This window comes from Marmota monax, unplaced genomic scaffold, assembly GCF_021218885.2.
Source record: "Marmota monax isolate L192 unplaced genomic scaffold, Marmota_monax_Labrador192_F-V1.1 WCK01_AAM20220418_F8-fsc00073, whole genome shotgun sequence".
Taxonomy (NCBI): domain Eukaryota; kingdom Metazoa; phylum Chordata; class Mammalia; order Rodentia; family Sciuridae; genus Marmota; species Marmota monax.
This window is the reverse complement of record NW_026692846.1, coordinates 3,176,218-3,199,698: the sequence shown is the minus strand read 5'-3', so window position 1 is coordinate 3,199,698 and position 23,481 is coordinate 3,176,218. Positions and strand designations below refer to the sequence as shown.

Below are 23,481 nucleotides of genomic sequence, written 5' to 3'. Positions count from 1 at the left end.
GACTATATGGGAAGTACAGAAATTTACAAAATGACAGAAACAGAAAGCCAAGTGTGGTGACACATGCCTGTAATTCCAGTGATTCTGGAGGCTGAGGCAAGAGGATTTCAAGTTTAAGGCAAGCCTGGGCAACTTAGCTGGGTGTAGCTCAATGGTAGAGCCCTCCCGGGGACCAAAAACAAAAACAAAAGTAGAATTTTATCACTAAAAACTAAATGTTAACAAACTTATGTATATATATAAAAATACTTTAAGAAATTAGAGGAAAATTGTATGAGGAAGACTGAAACTCAACCACGATGCTTGATTGACAGGGTAAGAAGGCACAGGCTGGTGGACCAGTGCTATGGGCAGCTGCAGTGCATTCTGGGCCACCCATGGCTCCACCAGAAGCCACCAGTGGATAGAAATGAAGCCCAGGAGCCTCGCTCAGCCAGCGCAGGGCCTCCCAGGAATCAAGTAAGCATAGATTTAGATGCTGATGGTGCCCTGTGGTCACTATCAAACAGCACACTGCAGCTGTGCACAGGACACACGACAGATAAACAGGACCACACAGAGCTACACACCAGAGACCACGGGGATGGGGCCACTAATGCCTTCAGTGAAGATGAAAGCAGTCAACGAAAAGTCAAACGGCCAGGGCACGAGGGCAAGGGAGTGCTGAAGAGAAATTAAGAAACCAGAAGCAGAGGTAAAAAGCACATGGCCACTGAGGGAAGGGGGAGAAGAAACGTTGAGGTAGACTGAGCAGATAACTGAAAAGATCACAGATGCACTCCCAAAGAACACATGAATTCACAGAGTAAGAAGCCAGCAATATCCTGATGGGATTCATAAAAGGAAATCTATGCTCGAGACATGAGTAAAACCAAAAAACCAAAAATAAGATCTTAAAAGAATGCAACCAGGAAGAGATGCCAACAGACCTTTTCTGCAGTTGTAATAGAATGTCATCTGCACAAAACTGAGAAAGTACAACTTGGATGTTACATTTTAAGTCAAAGTACACACAGGATGTTTTAAGAAATAAAATGACAGCCCAGCACAAGGGACCTTGGCTGTAATACCAGCAACAGGGAAGGCTGAGGCAGAGGGTTTTCCAAACTCAAGGTTAGCCTCCGCAACTTAATGAGACCCTGTCTCAAAACTAAAATGTTAAATAGAAATACAGGGTGGGGGGTGTAGCTCAGTGGTAGAACACCCTGGGTTCAATCCCCATTACCTCCCAAACAATATAAATAAATAAAATGAAAAACTATGGGGTTAGTAATAGCAATGTCCTATGTCTGGAATTTAAGAAAGGACAGAATTAACAGAAACACTGTCATGTAAGCTTGAAAGGCGAAGGGAGCCAGTGTGCTCCAAGGTCCTTGCATTATTTCAAAGAAGATGAGATCATTTAAGATTCTAGATGTGTCTAGCTAATGCAGAAGATGAAGTATAAGGGCAACTAATAAAAGGGTCAGATAGTTTATAAATTCACAACTCATTAGAGAAGAAAATCTGGAAGAAGAAAATCTACCTAAGACACGAGCGCACGCACACACATAGCAGGACACCAGCAACAAAAAACAAGTACAGAACATTCATCGTAATGGACATAAATGCATTAGGTCTATCAGTTAGAAGAAAGATTTGGCAAACTGCATTTACAGAATCCTGTTCCATGTTATTTACAAGGAAAACATCTAAAAAGCCTAAGGACATAGAAAAGTTGAAAGCAAAAAATGGAAAATAAAGCAAGCCACAGCAATCTGAAGAGGGCAAAACAGACTTCAAGACCAAAACAAAAACCATATCACTAGGCACAAAGGGTCACTAAATAGCACAAGGTTCAGTCACCAAGAAGGCAGAAACACTGAACCAAAGAAAGCACATACCTGTAATCCCTACTACTCAGAGGGGTAAGGCAGGAGGATCCCAAGTTTGAGGCCAGCCTCAGCAACTTGGCAAGATCCAGTTTCAAACATTAAAAAAAAAAAAAGGGGTGGGGGTGATGGGGTAGGGATATAGCTCAGTGGTAGGACACCCTGGGTTCACCCATGATTGCAAAAATAAACAAACAAAAGCAGGGTACATGTTCAGCATCATTCCACTACATGAAAACCATGCATGGCATGCACATCTGTGCATTTAAAAGGGAGTTATAAGGAGTTCAGTGGGACTGCAAAGATATCATCAGGATGTGATGGGATTGGAAGATGTTTTTTCTATCTGGCAATGTAGTTTCAATTTTCTCTAACTAAAATGTAGTATTATTAACTTTGAAAACAAACTAAAACCTACTTAAAAGAGCTCAATACGAAATCAATAAATGATTCCTGCAGACACTGAATGATGTGCTCCCACGCTGACTGATGGCCTCTCTTTGGGATAATGAATATGTGTGTCCAGGGCTGGGCTCTTGACTGATCACTAGACTTAACTCCCTACAAACACTCAGAATGTAGGCAGGCATCAGCAGGACCACTTCACCAATCTGGAAATAACCACCAAGAGCATGACTTGTCCCAACGGCAAGTGGACAGCTGGTCACCAGCATGGGGACGGGAGCCCAGGGAACCCACAGCCTCTCACAGAGGCAGGCAATGAGTGCACATGGCTATAAAACAGCAAAGAACCACTGTGGTGGGGCAAGTGTGGACTCAGAATGAAGACACAGAGATAGGGGCACGAAACAGCTCAGAACTATGGGGACCTCGTAGTTCAAGGATTTGAAGGACTACCCCGTCCTTGAGGCAACCACGGCAACCACCAGGCTGCCACATAACCACCTACAGAGGCAAGCTGATAGCAAACAGCCATAAAACAGACCACTCAACTGCTTAACCACACCCCCTGGGGAGGAGCTAATTCACCAACCCAGGGGATGTCCATTCCTCCTGATCAGGTGACAGCCACAATAACCCTCCTGTTCAGCAATTCCACAAAAACCCCACAGCCCTGAAGCCACCGACTAGCACCCCATCTGTGCTCTTCTATTCATCTATGCTCCTGTCCCAGGATTTCTACCACCTTCAGTGTAACACTGACTCTCAGTAATATCTGGAACTTAAAATTCCTCTCTGCGACATACCGTGCCCACTTCACACTGTGGACACCTGCTTCTTCATTGCCTTCACCTGGATTTCCTAACTGCCAAACACAGGTCAGCTCGTTGTCCACAGAGACATTTCAGGAATCCACCCTCCTGGGACCCAGCACACCTGGCCTTCATTCCTCCAGGAATTTGGTTTTCTACCCTCATAGAGGCAAGGTGGAACACAATTCCCACCATTATTTTCCCAGTCCTGGCACAGGGCAGGCTTCCCCAAACATCCTGAAGGACCATGCGTTCCTGGCCACTCTCCCTGGAACCTGCCACCAGGGAAGCAGCACTGTGTCCAGACTCCACCTCATACGCCCTGAAGGACTTCCACAGAGTACCACATTGATTCTTGCTGGCTTTTGACCTCCACAAATCTCCCACTAGATTTTTTTCCCCCAAGAACAACTTTTTAATTTGTGCACTTTTCATAATTTTTGTTATTAGTTCTCCATTTGAAGTAAGTTAACATAGATAAAATTTTTTAAATTGTTAACCCAATTAGTCTGGCTTGGATTTTTAACAATCTGTGTTTAAAATTTGTTCTTTTTGGTTATATGTGACAGTAAAATGTATTTTGACATACATACATGGAGTATAACTTCCCATTCTTTTATTTTTTTAATTGTTTAGCTGTAGATTGACACAATATCTTGTTTATTTATTTTTATGTGGTGCTAGGACTGAAGCCAGTGTTTCACGCATGTGAGGCAAGCACTCTACCACTGAGCTACAACCACAGCGCATAACTTCCCATTCTTGCGACAGTGCAGGATATGGAGTTTCACTGGTCATGTATTCAGGTAAGAACACAGGAAAGTTATGTCCAACTCATTCTACTGTCTTTCCCATTCCCATTCCCCTCGTCCAATCCAGTGAACCACCACTCTTCCCTCCCCTCCACATATTGTGAGTCAGCAGCTGTATATGAGAGAAAACATCCAGTCTTTGTTTTTTGGAGATTGGCTTATTTCACTTAGCATGATAGTATCAGATTCCATCCATTTACCAGCGAATGCCATAATTTCATTCTTCTTTATGGCTGAGTAATAGTTCATGTTGTATATATACCATATTTTCTTTATCTATTCATCTGTTGACGTGTTGGTTCCATAGCTTAGCTATTGTGAACTGAGTTGTTATAAACATGGATGTGGCTGCATCACTACAGTATGCTAATTTTAAATCCTTTGGGTATATGCCAAGGGATATATACCAAAAGGATTTAAAATCAGCATACTATATATAACAGGGTCAAATGGTGGTTCCATTCCAAGTTTGCTTAGGAATCACATACTGCTTTCCGTAGTGGTTGCACCAATTTGCAGCCCAACCAGCAATATATGAGTGTACCTTTTTTCCCCACATCCTCACCAACATTTATCACTACTTGTATTCTTTTTCCCCCATAGTTTTATTGAGGTAAAATTGAAGTACAATAAAACACACATATTTGAAGTATGCCTTTTCATCAGTTTTGACATGTATGTAACCAATACAATCAATATAAAAAGTATTTCCATCACCTTCTTTAAAATTTGAAATCATGCGGACTGTGTTTCCTTCATGATTTATTACATTAGAAATCAATCACCTTAAGATATATACAACCTCATCCCCACGTCATCTAATTCAAAATTAAATGGCATACTTATAAATATGTCAGAGATCAAAGAAGAAAGGACAAGAAAAGTAAATAAAAAGTGCTTTGAACTAAGCGGTAATTAAAACTTAAAATATCAGGATCTTGGGGATGAAACAGTACTCAGAGGAACGTTTATAAAGTACTTGAATCAGAAAGAAGGTAGACTAACAATCAAATTATTTTCAAGTTATGTAGTGGGAAGGAAAAACAAGTAGGAGCAGAAATATATGAAATAAATAATACAGATAAAATCTGATAAGAAATCTAATCAAGAAAGAAAAGTATGAACACAAAAATTAATTTCAATGGAAAAGGAACTATCAAAATAACCCTACAGCCAGGCACAGTGGCACATCCCTGTAATCCCAGCTGCTTGGGAGGCTGAGGCAGGAGGATTTGCATATTCAAAGCCAATCTCAGCAAAAGCGAGGCACTATGCAACTCACTGAGGCACTGTCTCGAAATGTAATACAAAACAGGCCTGGGGATGTGACTCAGTGGTCAAGTACCACTGAGTTCAATCCCTGGTACCTCCCCCTCATTCTCTCCCGCCAAAAAACTCTACAGATGCTAAAAATATATTAATATTACATTGTATGTCAACCTATGTGATAGCTTATATAACATGGTCTATATAGAGAAAGATCCATGTGCTGCTGAGAAGAAAATGTATTCAGTCATTTATGGATGAAATATTCTGTATGTCAAGCCTAAATTATACATTGTATTTTTCACCTCTATAACTTCTTTAGTTTTTGTTTGGAGGATCTATCCAGGGTGGGCAGAGGCATGTTAGAGTTAACCAGTATTACTGTATTGTGGTCTACTTGATTCCTGAAATTGAGAAGGGTTTGTTTGATCTACATAGATGTTCCATTGTTTGGGGCATAAATATTTATGTTGCTATGTCTTGTTAATATATAATTCCCTTAATAAATATGAAATGGCCTTCTTTGTCCCTTCTGATTAACTTTGAAGTCCACTTTATCTGATGTAAGGACAGAAACCCCCTGCTTGTTTACATGAATTATGTGAGAGATGTTTTTTTCCCACCCTTTCACCTTCAGTCTGTAGGTGTCTTTGCCTATGAGGTGAGTCTCTTGGAGAGCACACATTGTTGGGTCTTGTTTTTTAATCCAATCTGCTAGTCTGTATCTTTTAATTGATGAGTTTAGGCCATTAATTTTCAAGATTATTATTGAGATTCCCAGGCATTTGGGTTTATTTCTAGTTTTTAATTTGAGTTAGTTTTTCCTTTGATTGACTATTACTTTAGTGTAGTTCCTCCCTTTGTTGGTTTTCACTTTTTTAAAAAAAATTTTATTTCATCTTCATGGAATACTTGCTTGAGAATGTTCTGCAGTACAGGCTTTCTAGTTGTGAATTGTTTTTACCTTTTGTTTATCATAGAAGGTTTTTATTCCATTTTCAAATCCAAAGCTTAATTTTGTTGGATATAGTATCCTTGATATCCATTTTCTTTTAGAGCTTGGTATATGGTTTTACAGGACCTGGCTTTGAGGTTCTGAGTTGAGAAATCAGGTGAGATCCGAATTGGTTCCCCCCATATGTAATCTGATATTTTTCTCTCACATTCTTTAAAATTCTATCCTCATTCTGTATGTTAGGCATTTTCATAATAACGTGCCTTCGTGTGGGTCTGCTGTAATTTTGTACATTTGGGGTCCTGTAAGCTTCTCATGTGATTTTTCATTTCATTCTTTAGGCCTGGGAAACTTTCCGATATTATTTCATTGAAAAGATTCGTGCATTCCTTTGGTTTGTATCTCTGCACCTTCATCTATTCTGATAGATCTTTAATTTGGTCTTTTCGTGTTATCCCATAGTTCTTGGAAGTTCTGTTCATGGTTTCTTAGCATCTTCACTCCATGGTTAACTCTATTTTCAAGATTATATATTTTGTCTTCATTGACTGAGATTCTATCTTCCAAGTGGTCTAGTCGGTTTGTGATGTTTTCTATTGAATTTTTAAATTTGATTTATTGTTTCCTTCATTTCAAGGATTTCTGCCTTTTCTCTTTTTCCAGAATCTCTGCCTCTTTTTTGAAGTGATCTTTCACTTCCTGTATCTTCTGGTTTCATTTCTTATACCATTCTTTACTTTGCTGATCCATTTAACTATGTATACTCTAAACTCCTCTGACATTTCCTCCACTGCGGTATTGATAGACTCTGTTACTGTAGTATCTTGGTTTGTGTGGGGCAATTTGTTCCCTTGCTTTTTCATGTTGTTTGTGTGTTTACCCATCTAACAGAATGGATCTGAGGCAGCAGAGTTTCTACCCAGTGGACTTACAGTGTCCCTGAAGGTTTTCAGTACCTGTTTAAGGGGAGACACATAATTACAATGACCAATGCAAACAATACACAGTATTAAACCAAATAGTTCCTATTATGTCATCTACAATGTTAATTATCACAATAAACAAACATGATATGATCGGTTATTGCCTACCATAAAAACAGCAAGTTTGCAAAAGGGTTTATAATTTCAAATGGTGGACAGGGAGAGAACAGAAGTGATATAGGATGTGATGATTATGAGAGAGGAGGAGAGAAGTAGTAAAAGGAAGAGTGAAAGAGAACAATAGAGTGGCTGTTAGCAGAAGAGAGAAGGGAAACAATAGGAGAAAAAATACATATAAGTAAAAAATTTTAAAAAATTAAAAATAAAAATAGAATACAAAATAAAACTACAATATACTAATCAAACATATAGTTCTCAAAAACTAGTTCATGAAAAATAACTGGTTTCAAAAATGCTAGAAATGAGGGGGAAAACCCACATATGAATATGTATGAATAGCCACGAAACCTTAAGATCACAATTAAACATAGAAAAAGAATTTTAAATAAAGATCTTAAAGAAAAGGTAAAGATTTCTTTCTGTTGGAGTTCAAGAGATTCTCAGTTTTTCCTCTCAGGGTTTTCTGGAGTGTGATGCTCCACCCCCTAGATTGCTGGAATGAGAGAGGTCATCCCACAGGCAGAGATCTGGAGACAGGGTTTAGGATTGCATGGGCTCCAAGCTCTTCACTGAATGCCAGCTGGCCTGGAGATTTTAAATCAGCACACCTTCAGTGTCCAGCACTTCCTACTCCAAACTGAAAGACTGTACCCCAGGGATCTCCTCTGGGTCCTGCTCATATGGTTGGGGACCCGATTCTTAGTCCCCTAAGCCACCTTCGGATCCCATGTTTCCTGACCTCGGATTCAGTATCCAAACAATCTCTCCTGACCCTGCCCTTACGAGTTCCCAGTCAGATGTGTGTCTCACACCCAGCAGGTCCTCCGAACAACTGGTTTGGAGGGAGAGGGGTAGAGCCAGGTGGGTTTCCAAGACCAGTTGTCCCCTGTGTAAACCTTTTTCCATGTTTGTTTACTGGGCCTATAATTTGGGCCAAACTTGGGTTTGCCAGGAATTGGCCCCCATAGCTGCTGGCCCCCGCACTACACAGCAGCTGCAAAATGGTTCCTTCTTTAGTCTTCATCAGGCCATCAGCTTCTTTTCCCATTTCACCACTACTGTGCAGCGAATCTTTCTGGTTTGCTGGCAATGTCCTTAATCTCTATATGCTCCATACCCAGACATGTCTTGGGCCTCCCAAAAATGAGGGTTTCTTTAATTCCTTTATCCCTCTACTATGCTTATGGAGGGACCGCTCTGGCCAGTGCTTCTAGCCCAGCCATGGCAGTGGCTGTGCCACTGGGGATTTTTTTCCTTATTTTATTATATCCAACCTCCTGAGTTCCCGATCTGCTTTGAATGTCCAGCTTTAAATTCCAGAAAAGTACCTCTACTTTTTTTGGTCCACCTCCTTGCTGAGAAGCTGCCTATCTGCTTTCTTGGCTTTTCCTTGTTACTTGTATTCTTGATAATTGCCATCCTGACTGGAGTGAGATGGAATCTCAGTGTACCTTTAATTTGTATGTCTCTAATTGCTAGAGATATTGAACATTTTTTCATATATTTGTTAACTGATCGTATTCTCCTGTGAAGCATCTGTTCAGTTCCTTTGCCCATTTATTGATTGGGTTATTTGTTTTTTTGCTGTTAAATTTTTGAGTTCTTCATATATCCTGGAGATTAATGCAGGTGATTAATGCAAAGATTTGTCTCCCATCCTGTAGGACTCTCTCACATTCTTTTAAAAAATACTTTATTTAGAGACAGGGTCTGAGTTGCTTAGGGTCTTGCTAAATTGCTGAGGCCGGCTTTGAACTTTCAATTCTCCTACATTAGCCTCCTGAGCCAATGGGATTATAGGAGTGAACCACCGCACCCAGCTCTTTACATGTTCTTGATTGTTTCCTTTGAAGGAAGAAGCTTTTTAGTTTTAATCCATCCCATTTATTGATTCTTGGTTTTACTTCTTGCACCAGATTTTTAAAACTTGAGATAAACATTTCACTTTAGAGTAGTTTTAGATTTCCCAGGTTGCAGAGATGATACCTCGTCAACCTATACCTGGGTGCCTTGCTATTAACATCTTGCATCACTTTGTACGTTGGTCACACCTGACTGGATGTCCCTTCTCTGGGCCAGGCTCCTATGTGGAACAGCATGCTGCATTTAAAATCATGTTCTCTGTTGTAGGTGCCACCTTGGGCTTGCCTTTTTCCTTGATGACCTGCATTGCCAGTTTGAGGAGTGAGGGTTAGGTATTTTATAAAATGATCCTCAACTGGGCTTTGTAGGGAGTTATTCTCATGGTGTAAGGGCTTGGAGAGAAGGACCACAGTGGTGAACTACCACTCTCAACACATTGTATCACGGTGGCACCCTGTCAACAAGACTTGTCCCTACTGGCACTGACCTGGATGCCCTGGCAGAGGCTGCCTGCTGGGTTCCTCCATGCAGCGTTTGTTGTTCCCCATGCTCCCTCTCACCTGGTACTCTCTGAAGCAAGCCTATGTCTTGGGGTAGTCTTACACTCCACCACCTTTGGGAGGAGATGTCTACAGAAAGTATTGGGAATTCTGCAGAACAGACTGCACATTGTATGTTCAAATTATTATCTTAGTATGAGTTCTGGGTATTCACTGTATACTCTGGCTCATTATCTAAGCTACATATTTAATTTCTTCCTTGAACTGTTCCCACTTTTGTCACTGAGAGCACCTCAGTTGGCTCCTGTGTCCCTGGGACACAACCTTTCTTGCTGATTCCTTCTTTCCAGTGCTATGAGAACCTCTAGGCTCATGCTGGTTCCTCCCCTCCCTAAAGCAAGGCACATGGAGAACTGTGTGAGAAACCACCTCTGGTGCTGGGCACATCATGGGCTCTAAGCACCGTTTTGATTAGTGATTTAATAGCAGATGCAATGAGCCAATGTTTCCCTTTCCTCTTCCCTTTAAAAATACACCAGCAATCCCACAGAACTAAGTGAACATGCCCAGTAGTTTCTCTTTGACTACAGCCCTGGTGCTCAGGGCAAAACCAGAGACAAGAGCCCCACCCTTTGTTGTGGATTCCACGCAGACACTAGCTCCATCACTACTCGGAGATTCCTTATTCCTCCCATGGAAAGATTCAAGAGTCTCTTGAATTCTCGTTCCCCTTTCCAACCTTCTTTAACATAATTCTAATTCTGTGAGTATAGAGTTCTAACCACAAACCTCTTCAGAGACTGCCCTGCTTTGTATGGCTCAAGGATTCAGCAAGGCTCCAGGGCAAAATGCCCGTGCTTGCTGAGGAGTGTTAATGACCTGACAGACACACTCCTCTCTCCCTCAGATGCCCAGGGATCCTCCACCCTCGGGGCATGCCAGGCTCCCTCCTGGGACTAGAGCCCATAGGCACCACTTCTGCCCATTGCAAACGCTGCCTGAGCTGCTCCCTTGTTTGTGAGGCCAGCCCATGGCATTCTGCTGTGGGACCACTCAAGGTCCACCCTGCATACCTCAGTGGACACACAGCTTCTAGCATGCTGTTCTGTGATCTTGCTGACATGTCTGAGACCCTCCCACCTAGCAATGAGCTTACCCAGGATGAAAATTTTGTATTACTGAGTTTTCAGTCTCTCCAGCAGTTCACTACCAAGGACTCAAAAGGCACTCAATGGTGGCTGTCAAGTGAATTAATAAGCAAAGAAATGGACAAAGAAACAGATAACTAAGCAAACCACTAAGATGATAAAAATCACTATTTTTCCTGAATGTCTTTTTGAAATGAAGACAAAAATTGTTTTCATTAAGACCTTCAATGATTCCTCTGATTCTGGCAATTTGTATTTTCAGCATTAAGGAAAGTCTTTCAAGCTGAAGAATGTGGCAACTTTTAAATAAAAGATCCAAACTACAGTGAATGATAGTTTTAATATTTTAATGACTAATCTGTTAAGAAGCACAACACAGGTGAGATATCTTTTTTTTTTTTAAAGAGAGAGAGCGAGAGAGAGAATTTTTTTAATACTAATGTTTAGTTTTCGGCAGACACAACATCTTTGTTTATATGTGGTGCTGAGGATCGAACCCTGGCCGCACGCATGCCAAGCGAGCCAGATACCGCTTGAGCCACATCCCCAGCCCCAGGTGAGATATCTTTATAAACACATACAATTACAAATATTTGGTGAGTATCTACTATTTGTGCCAAAATACTGTGAAAGTGAGACGCTGAGCTCCAAGGCCCAGTGGTGCATTAGGTCACAGCTCTGCAACAAGACGGACTGCTGGGCCACGTGCACACACATGACACAACAGGCCCAAAGGACACTTATGTAAGTACCAAAATAACGGCTATATCTACTATTACCCATCATCATTTCAAATGATTTCACATGCTTTGTAATGACTTCCAAAACTATTTATTTCTACTTTTATTTTTAAATGATTATATCTCCCTTGAAAAATCCTATTCTCAAAACAGGGATGATAAGCTCACAGCATGAGAACAGGTGGACACACCTAGAAAGTCCAGATGAAATCGAATACCATTAAGTCTTTATTACATGGAGAATTTTCACTGTATTTTACCAGCATCTCTCAAATGCCAGAAGAATTTCAGTAATGACAGAGAAGAAAGTGTATTGGCAAAATATTGCACTACTGTAAATGAAAATAAAATTGGCCTTTACAAGAATAAAACAAACATCAATTATTTTTTGGCGAATTATCAAAAGATGAACTGCAGAACTCCCAAGACTACCAAGGCGTAAGCTCAGCTCAGCTTACGTACACGTGAAATCATCTGAGTCTAATGTAGGAATCAATTTCATTATCAGAGAAACTTTTAGATATTTTAAATTTTCTGATGCATGGGCAACAAGTAATCCTTATTCCTCCATTTGTGAAAAAATTCCTTAATATACAGAGAACATGAGCAATAGTGCACAGGCAATATTAGAACTCCATGTAAATCAGAAGCGATGTACCCCTCATCATGATTAAATGTAGATGAAAAGTGCATTAACGTGTTGATAGGCCATACACATTATTAGCATAACATCTACCAACATATTTAAATGCTTCCTAACAAAATTAATGACATTAAGAATTTTTAAAAAACGTTTTCTTTTCTAGATACGTTTTAGAAACATGGTGTCCGAGTCAATATTTAATTTTACGTTAAGAAATGGATTCAGTTCTGAATGCTTATGGGTCTAGACAGGTGTGCAGTACTTACTCTAACACTTCATAGTTAGACTTCTTTTCCAGTGCATTGCCGCGCATCTCCCAGTATGATCGCCTAAAACCAGGGAAGACAAATTAAAATATGTATGCATAGAATAAATATGTTGTTAAAGGGTAACAATAGGGGGCAGCTAAGTAACAAGCAAGTAATTTGGAATCTTCTTGCACTTCATTTAGAAGAAAGTACTTGGAAATTTTTTCAAAAATAATGAAAAGCATTGACAAATTTGGTCACCACCTACCGTATTTCTAGGCAACCCAACTTCAAAGCAATTTCCTGGTCCACTTGGTCTGCTATCTCTAGCATGTAGTCGCTCTTTACCTGCAAGGAGAGGAAGCGGGGCTGTTCAGAGGAAGGTTGACTCCACCCAGGCATTCCACAGCATCTACAGACCATTCACACTGTCAATTACCACTCCAGATTCTGGATATAAAATGAGTGACACCAAATACAATTGAAGAAACAATAGTCTCCTGATAAAAGAAGCTCATGTCATTGATGCTGGCTTACATGGGATTTAGAAACAACTCACACACCTGAATCATAGGAATGCTAAGCTCCCTTGCACCCTACCCACAGGGTCAGAAGCAAAAACAAGCAGGAAAAGATCTTTTTCCAAGAAAACTTGCAGCAGATGCATTTTCTAAGCTATGACTACAGTTCTGCAGCATTTTGGGGATCCAGTGCAAATTCATGGAAATTTACATACTTACCTAGAGAACTGAGGTGTTTCTACCTAACCACTGATTGTATGCGACCAATCTGCAAAGCAAGGAAATGCTTCAAGTCTAACAGAAAGCAAAGAGTCTACAAGAACTCCAGAAATGCCTCCCAGCAATGAATATGCTCCATGAGAAGTGCTGATGAGGCAGCGAGCAGCTAGCTGTAAGCACAAAGGCATCTTTAGAGCTGAGACACAATCACGCTTCTGACAGATGAGTGCTGAGAGCAACTTCAGCAAAAATCCTGAAGACAGGTGCACGCGTCCTGAACCTCCCTCGAAGGGTGTCTGGACCATCAAACATTTATTCCATTACACCATGAACTGCACCAATACAAAAATCTTTCATAAGACCTTTGATTTTGTCTCTTGGTCCTTGAAGCCTTACCTATTTACTCTCTGGCCCTTCACAGAAATAGTATGTTGATTATTGCCCTGGAAAAAATTTCAAACACCATGCTCTTCAACTACTAGCTCTGAGCCTGCTGGCGCACTGGCTCTACGACTTCTACCCCATTCATTGGCCCTCACTTCACACCAATCTCAGTCTGTCTTATGGTGGGGAGGTCATCATTATGACCTTCTTCTTTGGATATTTTTGTCTCCCCTTTATCTCCTTTAATTGCTAGGTAAAACCGTCCCACAATGAAGCCAACCACTTCTCTATGCTTCCTGCGGGACAGCTGGAGAATGCTCATGAACCTCAACTTAACCTCAGCAGGCCTGCTCAGCGTTAGTTCAGCAGTGTCCCCATGGGGGTTCCCCACACACCAGTGTCACACTTTCCCCAGTTACCAGTCTCTATCAGGTGGGAGTACTCTCTTCTTTGACCTGCTGAGAATGAGAAACCCGATGCCACCGGCACCCACCCACACATTCCTTTCTCTTAGGGCAGGAGAGGTGGCTGGTCCCTAGCATGGGACAACACATGATTTCAAAGCCTGCACAGGCACTTAGACCTGGGTGGTCAATAAATATTGATTAAATGAATGAGTGGGCAAATGAATGAACAGATAAGTAGTCAACACACTGGGGAGTATTTCTGTGTGTGGATATTTTGTAGATGAGACTTACAAGCAAAAATAGTTTCTATTCCTTGCACAGCAGACACTCGAGACTGACAACTGGAATTAAATTACTCAACCCAGTAGGTTAAGTCGAATCACTTAGAGTAATCACATTGGCTCAGCCTTCTGTACAATAAAGCAATCCAAATGTCAAATCTCAGTGTCTGCACCAGAGCAGCTTTGTCACTGAATACAAAAAAGGGAGGCACAGAGGCAGATGTTTGCAGTAGAGGAACCCCACAGCTAACTGTGGTTCTGTCTTCCAGTGCATATTCCAGGAGAGCAACAGATGCTTGATGACACGCTGAGGAAAACACAAAACTGCTGGAAGATCAGTCACTGAAATTTCTAAACACTATTCACAGATAAGAAAATATGATCTAGACCTGTATTTCATTCTTCAAAACTGAATTCATATGAGTTGCAAAAAGGGTTAATGATAATTTACCAAGCTCTAGAAAATCCCCTACAAACGACTTCATGCTCTAGGGTTGTTTTTCCTACAGCTCCAATTTATTATTCTTGAGCATCAAAGCTGCTGACCATGGCCTGGAACACCCTATGGTATGAAGTGATTCACATGTTCTGCAAAGGGCTTTGACCGGTGACAGCACGGATGGGCACAGCAGGCCTCAGGGCCCTTGTAGTGGAAGGAAAGAAAACACACCCATTGGCTTGTTCCAGGGCTGCCAACTTGTACCCTCTAGATTGTGTGTTCTGAAGGTCCTGAGAGGGTCACATCATGAGGCGGGCTTTCAAACTCAGGGTTCCTTACCCTTGGTGTCCATTTCCCTTGTGAAATACGTTTGGACTTTGCCTTCGACTTTCGCAGAATTGGTTGTTTCCATTTGCAAGATAAATGAAACATACCAGGTCATTTAAGCTCATGTGCACATGCAGTTGTGTACCACACGATGGCATTTCAGTCAGTAGCTTGACTGCATATGTGATGGTGGAATGCTAGAGCTGTCTTAGATCTTACAGTGCATTCTGTGGTGTCTGCACAACAGTAAGATTACCTAATGACACACTTCTCAGAATGGACCCCTACTGTTCCTTAATGCAGACTATAACCCACTGTGAAGCATGTGCGTGTGGACATGAGCACATGCTTAGAAGCACATGGGCTCCTTAAGCCAACTTATATGCAGGACACTATCATCATTGCCATCTTATAGCCTCAGAAAAACCCTGAGGGAAAGGATCAAGATGATGGCAGAGAAACATATACTACTTAAAGAGATCTACCAGGGGCCAGGTCCTGTGCTCAACATTTTACATCCATCATTTCTGATCTTCACAATTCTTCAGGGTAAATTTCATTAGCACCATTTATTTATATATATATAAATATATATATATATATATATATATATATATATATATAAAACTAAAAAACTTAATTTACACTGGGTCACATAAACAAGCTTCAAAGATGAAGTTCAAACACCAAGATGACTGGTCCCTAAATCGCAGGCTTCACTGTGCCTGCTTCCTTGGACTGTCACAGAGCAGACACATGTGACCGGAGCAGTGGTGGCCACACCACGTCAACCCAACAGCCCACTGAGACACATGCCAGCTCCACTGGGCCGCTCATTGCTCTGTGCTCTCTCTTCAGCAGGATTTCTACTGAGAACTAATTCTAGGTTCAGCAGTGTACAGATGTTTTCAGAAGAATGCCCAGGAGAAGAGCAATCGTACTAAAGCCAGCACCCAGAAGCTCCAGGTGGCGGAAAACACCACCAGGGAGCAGCAGCACGTTACCAGAAAATTACCTCTGTTGCCTTTCTATTTCTAAATCTTTTATGAACAAGGATGATGAAGAAATAAGAGTTGATTAATATAAATTTAAAAGTTCACCTAAATCTTCATTAACCACAAGAGCTTCTCTGAATCATGGAAATACACAGGCATGGAAAGAGAAGTGTACACTATTAAATCTACCAAAGAAATACTGAGAATTCGACTCATAGAAAGATAGACCTGTACTTAATTTTTTACTGTTGCATAATTACATATACTAGTGGAATTTGTTATGCCAACCTTGTACATGTACACAACAAAGCTTGAAAAACACGGTACGTATACAAAACAGAGCCGGAACAACCCTGTGCATGCACACAACAGAGCTGGAACAACCCTGCGAGTGTAAACAACAGAACCTGAACAACGCTGGTTGTGTAAACAACAGAGCCTGAACAACCCTGGAGGTGTACAAAACAAAGTATGAACAACCCTGTTTCCAGTACCTTCTCTCTCCCTACCCACCTGCTCCCAGGTCTCCTGGGCCTATACACGACTTTATCTTCTCTCTGGAAAAGGGCAGCTGACTACCCCGACTTCAGCTGAAAATGTCAGATTTTAAACTCAAATTTCACACTTAGAGTTGCAATTCCCTGTTTCTTTTTCTAGTAGGGATTGGACACCCAATGATACTTTACCACTGAGCCAGATTCGTAGTCCTTTTTATTTTGAGACAAGATCTTGGTAAGTTGCTTAGGGCCTCATTAAGTTGTGATCCTCCTGTCTCAGTCTCTTGAGTTGTGAATACAGGCTTGTGCCACTATACCCGGTTGCAATTTTCAAAAAATGCTTTAACTGTAGCTTCAAGGCCAAAACAGTATAGGATGAAGTTTATTTCTGACAATAAATAATCTGAGTGAAATATTATAAAAAATAATAAATTGGAGAAAACAAAAAGATTGATCAACAGCTGGCACTTCACACATTTCCACACCACAGCCTAGTTGTGATTCTAGACTTGGTTGTTGTCTTGGAATTCTTTTGTTAAATAAACCATTGATTTGTTTGGTATTTCTTACAAACAACAGGTGAATATACTCATGCTAAATATAAAATGTTTACAGGAGTAAACAAATGAGGACTTTGTATCAGATCCAGGCATCTTACAGGTTGATATGTCGACAGCATCAAGTGAGTTCTACACAACTTCAACATCATCAATGGAAATTTAACAAATGTGGCAACCTTGAAATTAATGGCCACTGCCATTTGCGAAAGGGTGGCAGTCAAAAACAGCTATAACCAATGAGAGCTAAGCAAGAGAAAGAAAAATGTTATACGATGAAGGAAGTCTAATTTTTAAGGTAAATATACTTTCTTGTTTCTAAAAGTCATAAGCTTTGTCATCAAAACGTATTTTTCAGACTCCTGCCTTACAGTAAATAGTGTTACAAGATTCTAATTTTAGAATGTGATGACTAACACCTTTCAGGATATTAAAAATGAGCCAACAACATTTAATGATCCATTTGAGGATTTCTCACCCGGCAGTCATGTTCAGGACAACTTTTACTGTAACCACGTGCACACAACATCATCTGACCAGAACCGAAACCTCCAACATGAATACATCCACTGGCACCTTGTTTCCCTTGTGACTCCACACAGTGGGCATGGACTCCATATTCTCCTAATTTCTTAGTGGAATGGCTAAACAGCCTCCAAAGCCATTTATAAATTCAATCTAACCTTGATGCTGCCATCCAATCAAGGTGGTCTCATTTTAAAATTTTAAAATTCTGACCAAGGCGTTCACTAATTAAATTCTTTAAAGGGCTCCCAATAACCTATAAAAAACATAAACTCCTTTTCACTCACATTGGTTTCTTGTCAAGCCACGTTAGCCCCTACAGAAATGCACAAACTCTTCTTTCTCTTCGCCTCATTCCTGTCAAGAGAGCACCTGGATGCAGGTGGATACTCCTTGGAGCCCGACTCCATGCATTCGCTGACCTAGCAGACTCTTCTAGAAGGTCCATGTTGCCTGCTTGCGCTTACTCACAGCACAGGAGCAAACACAAGGCAACTGTCTGCAAGAACTATCTGCAAGACAGAGGAAGCACAGGTGCAAATCACCACCCCTGCCTTACTAGCTCGGGGTGGATGGTCATTGAAGATGTTTAAGACAAAAACGTGACCGAGTGCTCTCAGTGGCAAAATGGTACATGCAAGTGGCTGGTACCCACCAGCAGCCTTCCAGGGTACACTTCCACAACACTCACAGGCAACACTTATATGGTGTCATGTTGGGCCACAGGTGTAAACAGCAGCTCTTCAGCGTGAAAAAGTCAGGTTTTGCTTTACTGTTCAAACTACTATCAAGACCAAATGGGTAAAGTTCACTCTAACAAGGACTTTCACATGAGACAGACTTACTGATACCCCTGCTAGAAAATTATCCTTGAATGAAAGAGAGCGACATGGTTATAGACTACTGTCGCTTTATAAAACAACTACCATTTAAGATTTGTCCCAGAACACAGCTGTTCACAAAGAATTAAAATCTCAATTTCTTATGGTTAAAAGGTTTTCCATACAGTGATAAATTTATATTCTCTGAAATGCTGGGTTTCCTCTAACCATAAAAATATGCAATAAATGATTCAAAGAAACAAAAAAGCATATTAGAGCACTCTCTCATACCTGTTGGTAGAAGAAATTCAGAGTTGGCTTGTCTTCAGTAAACTGGTTCAGAAATCCTTTTGGCAAGTAACGAATCCTTAATTCATATCTAAAAAAAAAAATTTCATGAAATAAATAATAAGAAATAAGTAATTTTCAATTAATTTCTACGAGTCCAAAATTACTGTACATATGGCATTGCAAACTACTTTGAAATATGATTTTAAAAAAGATATAAACTATAATCAATCTTTACATGGAAATCTTTATTTTTAGCAAAAATAAAGGGCTCACTGGGCAACTAAATGGCAGACAATTTTCTCTCGTTTCAAAAATAATGATCCTGCGGCAGGCAGCATGGATCTCGTTCTGCAGGGAGGGCTAAGGGAAGGCCCAGGTCACAGATCTGCTAATCACAGCACGGGCTACAGCTCAGTGTCCTGCAAGGACACAGAACACATCAAATCGCCACCAAGGCCCAGAGGGAACACAGCCCTCACCCCACCACCCAGAGCTAGCTACCACAGGGGTACAGGCTTTCTGTGTGAGTCTGATGTCTGTTGCACAGTGGGCTCACCATGGTCTGAGCTGGCTGCAAGCACAGTGCACTGAGGGCCATGAAATCAGCACCTCAGCAGGGCTGGTTGCCCCGTGACCTGCTCCAACTTTTTGGCTATAATGAATAATGCTAGTCTTTTTTCTTCTCCTAAACATAAAAACTCACTAGCTCAAGAAAACAAGTTTAAGAGTGGTCTGGGCTGGGGATGTGGCTCAAGCGGTAGCGCGCTCACCTGGCATGTGCAGGGCGCTGGGTTCGATCCTCAGAACCACATAAAAATAAAAAAATAAATATTAAAAAATTCTCTCTCTCTCTCTCTCTCTCTCTCTCTCTCTGTCAAAACAAGCTGGCCTCCCCAGAATGTGCTCCACATGCTTCTTCTGGGTTTGTGTACCCGGAGGAACTCTCGTGTCTTCTGGTGAATGTGCAGCAAGTTCCCACGGTGCAAATCCCAGAGGACAAGCACCGGGCTATGACAGAGGCGAACACAATGGTAGTGGGTGATCCCTGCAGGGTGCCATGCTGTGCCACACTTGGCCTTTTCCACACCCTAGTCCACCTGGTCTCCACCTTTCTACTTGTTCCCAACAGCACAACAAAATTGGACATGGCAGTTTTAGCTGCCTTCTCCATGGGGACTCCTCCACATTCTAACTGAATACTCTGGCACAGGTGCAAATTACCACCTCCTTTAACACCCAGAGTGCCTGGCCTCCTTGCATGCTCTGCCCCACTGAGTGCTCTGTCTCATTTCCCACCGCCCCTCCATACTGCCAACTCTGTGTGTTTACACATGAGGCCTTCGTAGACATGGACCGCCCTCTCCCGCCTTGTCACCTGCCTTCCTAAAAGTATCTATTTTGGAATGAAAAGGTCACTTCATATATCAGTTCTGTCTCATTAAAATACATAGTTTACCAAACAATTAGGTTCTGTTTCACTTTTACTCCCAAAAAGAGTTCAATGACTTACGGCAGCCATTCTGTGTTGGGTGGTTTTTACAGAAGTGACACAGATCTCATCTGTGTTAAATGCAGGGCTGGCCAGCACTTAACTGCCTTCCGTGACTTCTCTTCATCAATGTCAAGATCAGGGAGCAGGCCAGGAAATGATACTGAATAAGAATAAGTGGTCAGTTCTGAGCTTATATGCTCAGTACTCAGGGAGGCCAAAGGAGGCTTCCAGCACTAATATTATGCCCATTTTAAAGATAAGCAAATAGTCCAAAAATGGGTCCACGCACAGCACCCTGTTGCTGATGGAGATTAATACCTACTGAATACTTGGTACGTGACACAAGTTTCAATGAGAATTTTACACAGATGACTTTGTTTCATGAGAAGCGGAAGGAATGTGGGCTCTTGAGCAAGACTGCCAGCACCTGAGCTCCAGTCATATCACTTAAGTTAGCCTTCACCTCTTGCCTCAGTCGGCTGTGGCTCTCAGCAACCTCTCAGCCTCAACTTCCTCCTAGGAAGTCGCAAAAATAAGCCATCTGCAAACACAGACATCTAGAACATCCCAGGCATAGCAGGGGTCTCTAAGGTTTATCCTGGTGGTCCTCACTCAGAGGGACAACACCAAGCACGTCTGAGACCTAGCAGAACGAGGCAGGTCCTGGCTCTCATAAAGCTTGTAAGGTCTATGTAAAGTGGTAGCAAATGTCACAGAGACAAGCCACTAGGGAACGACAGTAAGTGCGCCTCGACAGGAAGCGGCTAGAAAAGGGCATTCTGACACAGGCTCCAAGTCAAGGAGGTGAGAAAGTGAGTGACACAGATGCAGAGAAAGAAGAAGAGTCCAAACAAACCAAGGCCACGGGGCCAGGAGACCCTTGTGTAACCCAACACAGCCAGCGGACTGAGCAAGGGTGTGAGGAGTGAGGCAGCAGAGCACACAGGCCCTGTAAGTCAGGACCCTGCAGCTCCTTCTCAGTGGGCAAAGAGTGTCACAGCAGGGTGCTGACATCATAGGACAGATGGTCCCTGAACTAGACTGCACCATGCAGAAAGGGCGGCAGAGCCCCAGAAGAAGCAGGGCACCACGAGGCAACTGTTCCTCAAGGCTCTGAGGAACAATGGCCAGGGCAATACTCACTCCACTCCCAGGGGAAGAGCTAAAGGGGCTGTATTCCCAAGGTGCCCCATCTGCTAGCAGATGAGGGACTCCTCTCCAGCAAGACATGTACAATGTCCACGGTGACCCAAGACCAGGAGAAAGCACCCAGAACCCACATAGGAACTTGCATGGAGCTTGCTGCATGTGGGCCAAGGACCATGGTCCCTGCCCCAACACACTCAAGCAGATTTCATAAGAACACCACTGAAACTCTGCTAAAGGTGGCCAAATTTAATCCATCCAATCACCTCTCCTTCATCCTTCCAGCATGCCACCCAATGATGCCTTCCACTGCCCCTCATCCCTCTTGTCCACCAAGCTCCTCATCCTCCTACACTCTGCAACCATTCCAAATGCCTGGTGTATCCTGATATGTACGCTGCAGTGAACACAACACACCCCAAATAAGATCATCCTTCGGCTGCTAATCCAAGCCACGCACTCCCATCAGTGCCACTGTTGTCTGGCTTCCTCAGACTGACCACCAACTCAGAGTATGAGGATGCCCACAAGCCAGCCAATGATTGGTAGGAGCACAGGTGTTCCAGAGGAGCTAAGCTGGACCAGGCTCCACACAGACACTGAGGGGGCCAGTGCCAGTCTGCCTGTGAAATGAAGCACCATGGGAAATGGCACAGACAGCCCTTGGCATCAGCATGTGGACAGGGCATTCCTTAGTGGCCTCCAGTCAACAGCAACTGAGAAGGGAAGAACAGAAACATTCACTGCATGGAAGTCACAGCAGTAATCTCTGTGAGACTGCGCCACGAGGGGTGCTGCGATCAGTGAGTGAGGACACAGAACTGGCACCACTCTCCACAGGACCTGTGCAGATGGCATGAGGAAAAGTGACCACATGGGGGAGCAGCCTGCTGCCACCACCTTACCCTGACATCCAATGCTGTCATTACAGACTTCAGAAGTGTTTTGCCAAAAATGCATAACCTTCACAAAATCATGAAAAAAAAACCAAAAAAAACTGACAAGCCCAAATTGAGGAGCACAGAACAAATAACCGGTCAGTATTCTTCTCAAGTGCCAAAAGGCAGGAACAGCACAGGCAAACTAAGGACTGTCCAGGCAGGAGAGGATCCCAGGAGGTTTGAGAGGTGGCAGCAACTGTGCAGAGGCCAGAAGGTCAGAGAGCAGTGCGGCGTCCACACTGAGCTTCTGGGTTAATTCTGCTGTTTGCCTGTGACTGTACTATTAAAGCTAGGTGAGGGTACACAGGACTTGATGCATTACCCAGAATGTTAAAACTCTTACACTCCAAAGTTGATCCTTCTGTGGTAAAGTAATAAATACTCACCAGAACCAGTTTTATGCCACTGTGGCCTAAAATACCAATTATACAGCCACAGACCCAACAAAACTCATTCTGAAGCACCTTTACTCCATCTACTAACAATGTGGCTCAGTGGACAGGCACACTAGGACCACTAAGCGAGGCGGTGCTTTCTCCAGCTCAATGAAGCAGGAATTGACTCTGAAGAGCATGTTTCCAGATCCTCAACAATCAGGAAGAGCCAAACCCCACCACGGTCCTGGAGCTGGTAACACTGCTTGCATCCCCAGAGCTGGCTGCTCGGATTCATGCTTCTCAAACCTCATTGGCATCAACAGCACGTTCTTCTCAGGGAGGTTGTCACTGACTGGCACAGCTCTCCTAAAAGCCCCATGCATGACTCAGAGAAGGAAGCATATGATCTCAGGTGTGGACAATATATGAGTAGAACATTCCCACTGAATTAAGAAAAACTGATTATGTCAAAAGTCAGATGCCCAGGATGGGACCACAGTTCAGTGGTAGAGGTCTGCCCGGGACACACAAGGCCCTGGGTTTGATCCCCTGCACCAGAGCAAATTTAAAAAGAGGAAGAGGGCATGGTGGCTACATCTGGAGACAGAAACAGAGAATATCACTATGAATAGGGCACACCTCTACTTAAATGGGCAACACCAACTAAAGGTGGTAGGGCATTGATAAAAGGCATAAGGAAGGGACGCTTACACCACCAAGTCCGAGAGCAGAGGAAGATGCCGTGATCAGGAGCCTTCATGCTCTTGCCAGGACAGCCTTAAACTCCTAACACAAGACAGAACCTCTAAGAAAAAATTAGCTGATAAAAAATTATAGCTGAATACATTAATGCCATTTTTCAAGCAAACAAAATGCAAACGTCATCTTCACAGGCTTA

General features: G+C 42.4%; 1 protein-coding gene across 26 annotated transcripts in view; it reads right to left on the bottom strand.

Moving 5' to 3' along the window:
• Ptk2 (protein tyrosine kinase 2) overlaps positions 1–23,481 on the bottom strand; it is a 229,663-nt gene that overhangs the window by 113,558 nt on the left and 92,624 nt on the right. For 25 of the 26 annotated variants that reach the window (XM_058580855.1, XM_058580854.1, XM_058580847.1 and 22 more), the window contains 3 exons: positions 18,628–18,715; positions 12,632–12,711; positions 12,382–12,444 (listed from right to left, as the gene is read on the bottom strand). In XM_058580855.1, coding sequence (XP_058436838.1) covers positions 12,382–12,444; positions 12,632–12,711; positions 18,628–18,715 — 231 coding nt within the window. Of the gene's footprint in view, positions 1–12,381; positions 12,445–12,631; positions 12,712–17,802; positions 18,540–18,627; positions 18,716–23,481 lie in introns of those variants that run through there. The other variant, XM_058580863.1, reaches the window with a different exon arrangement.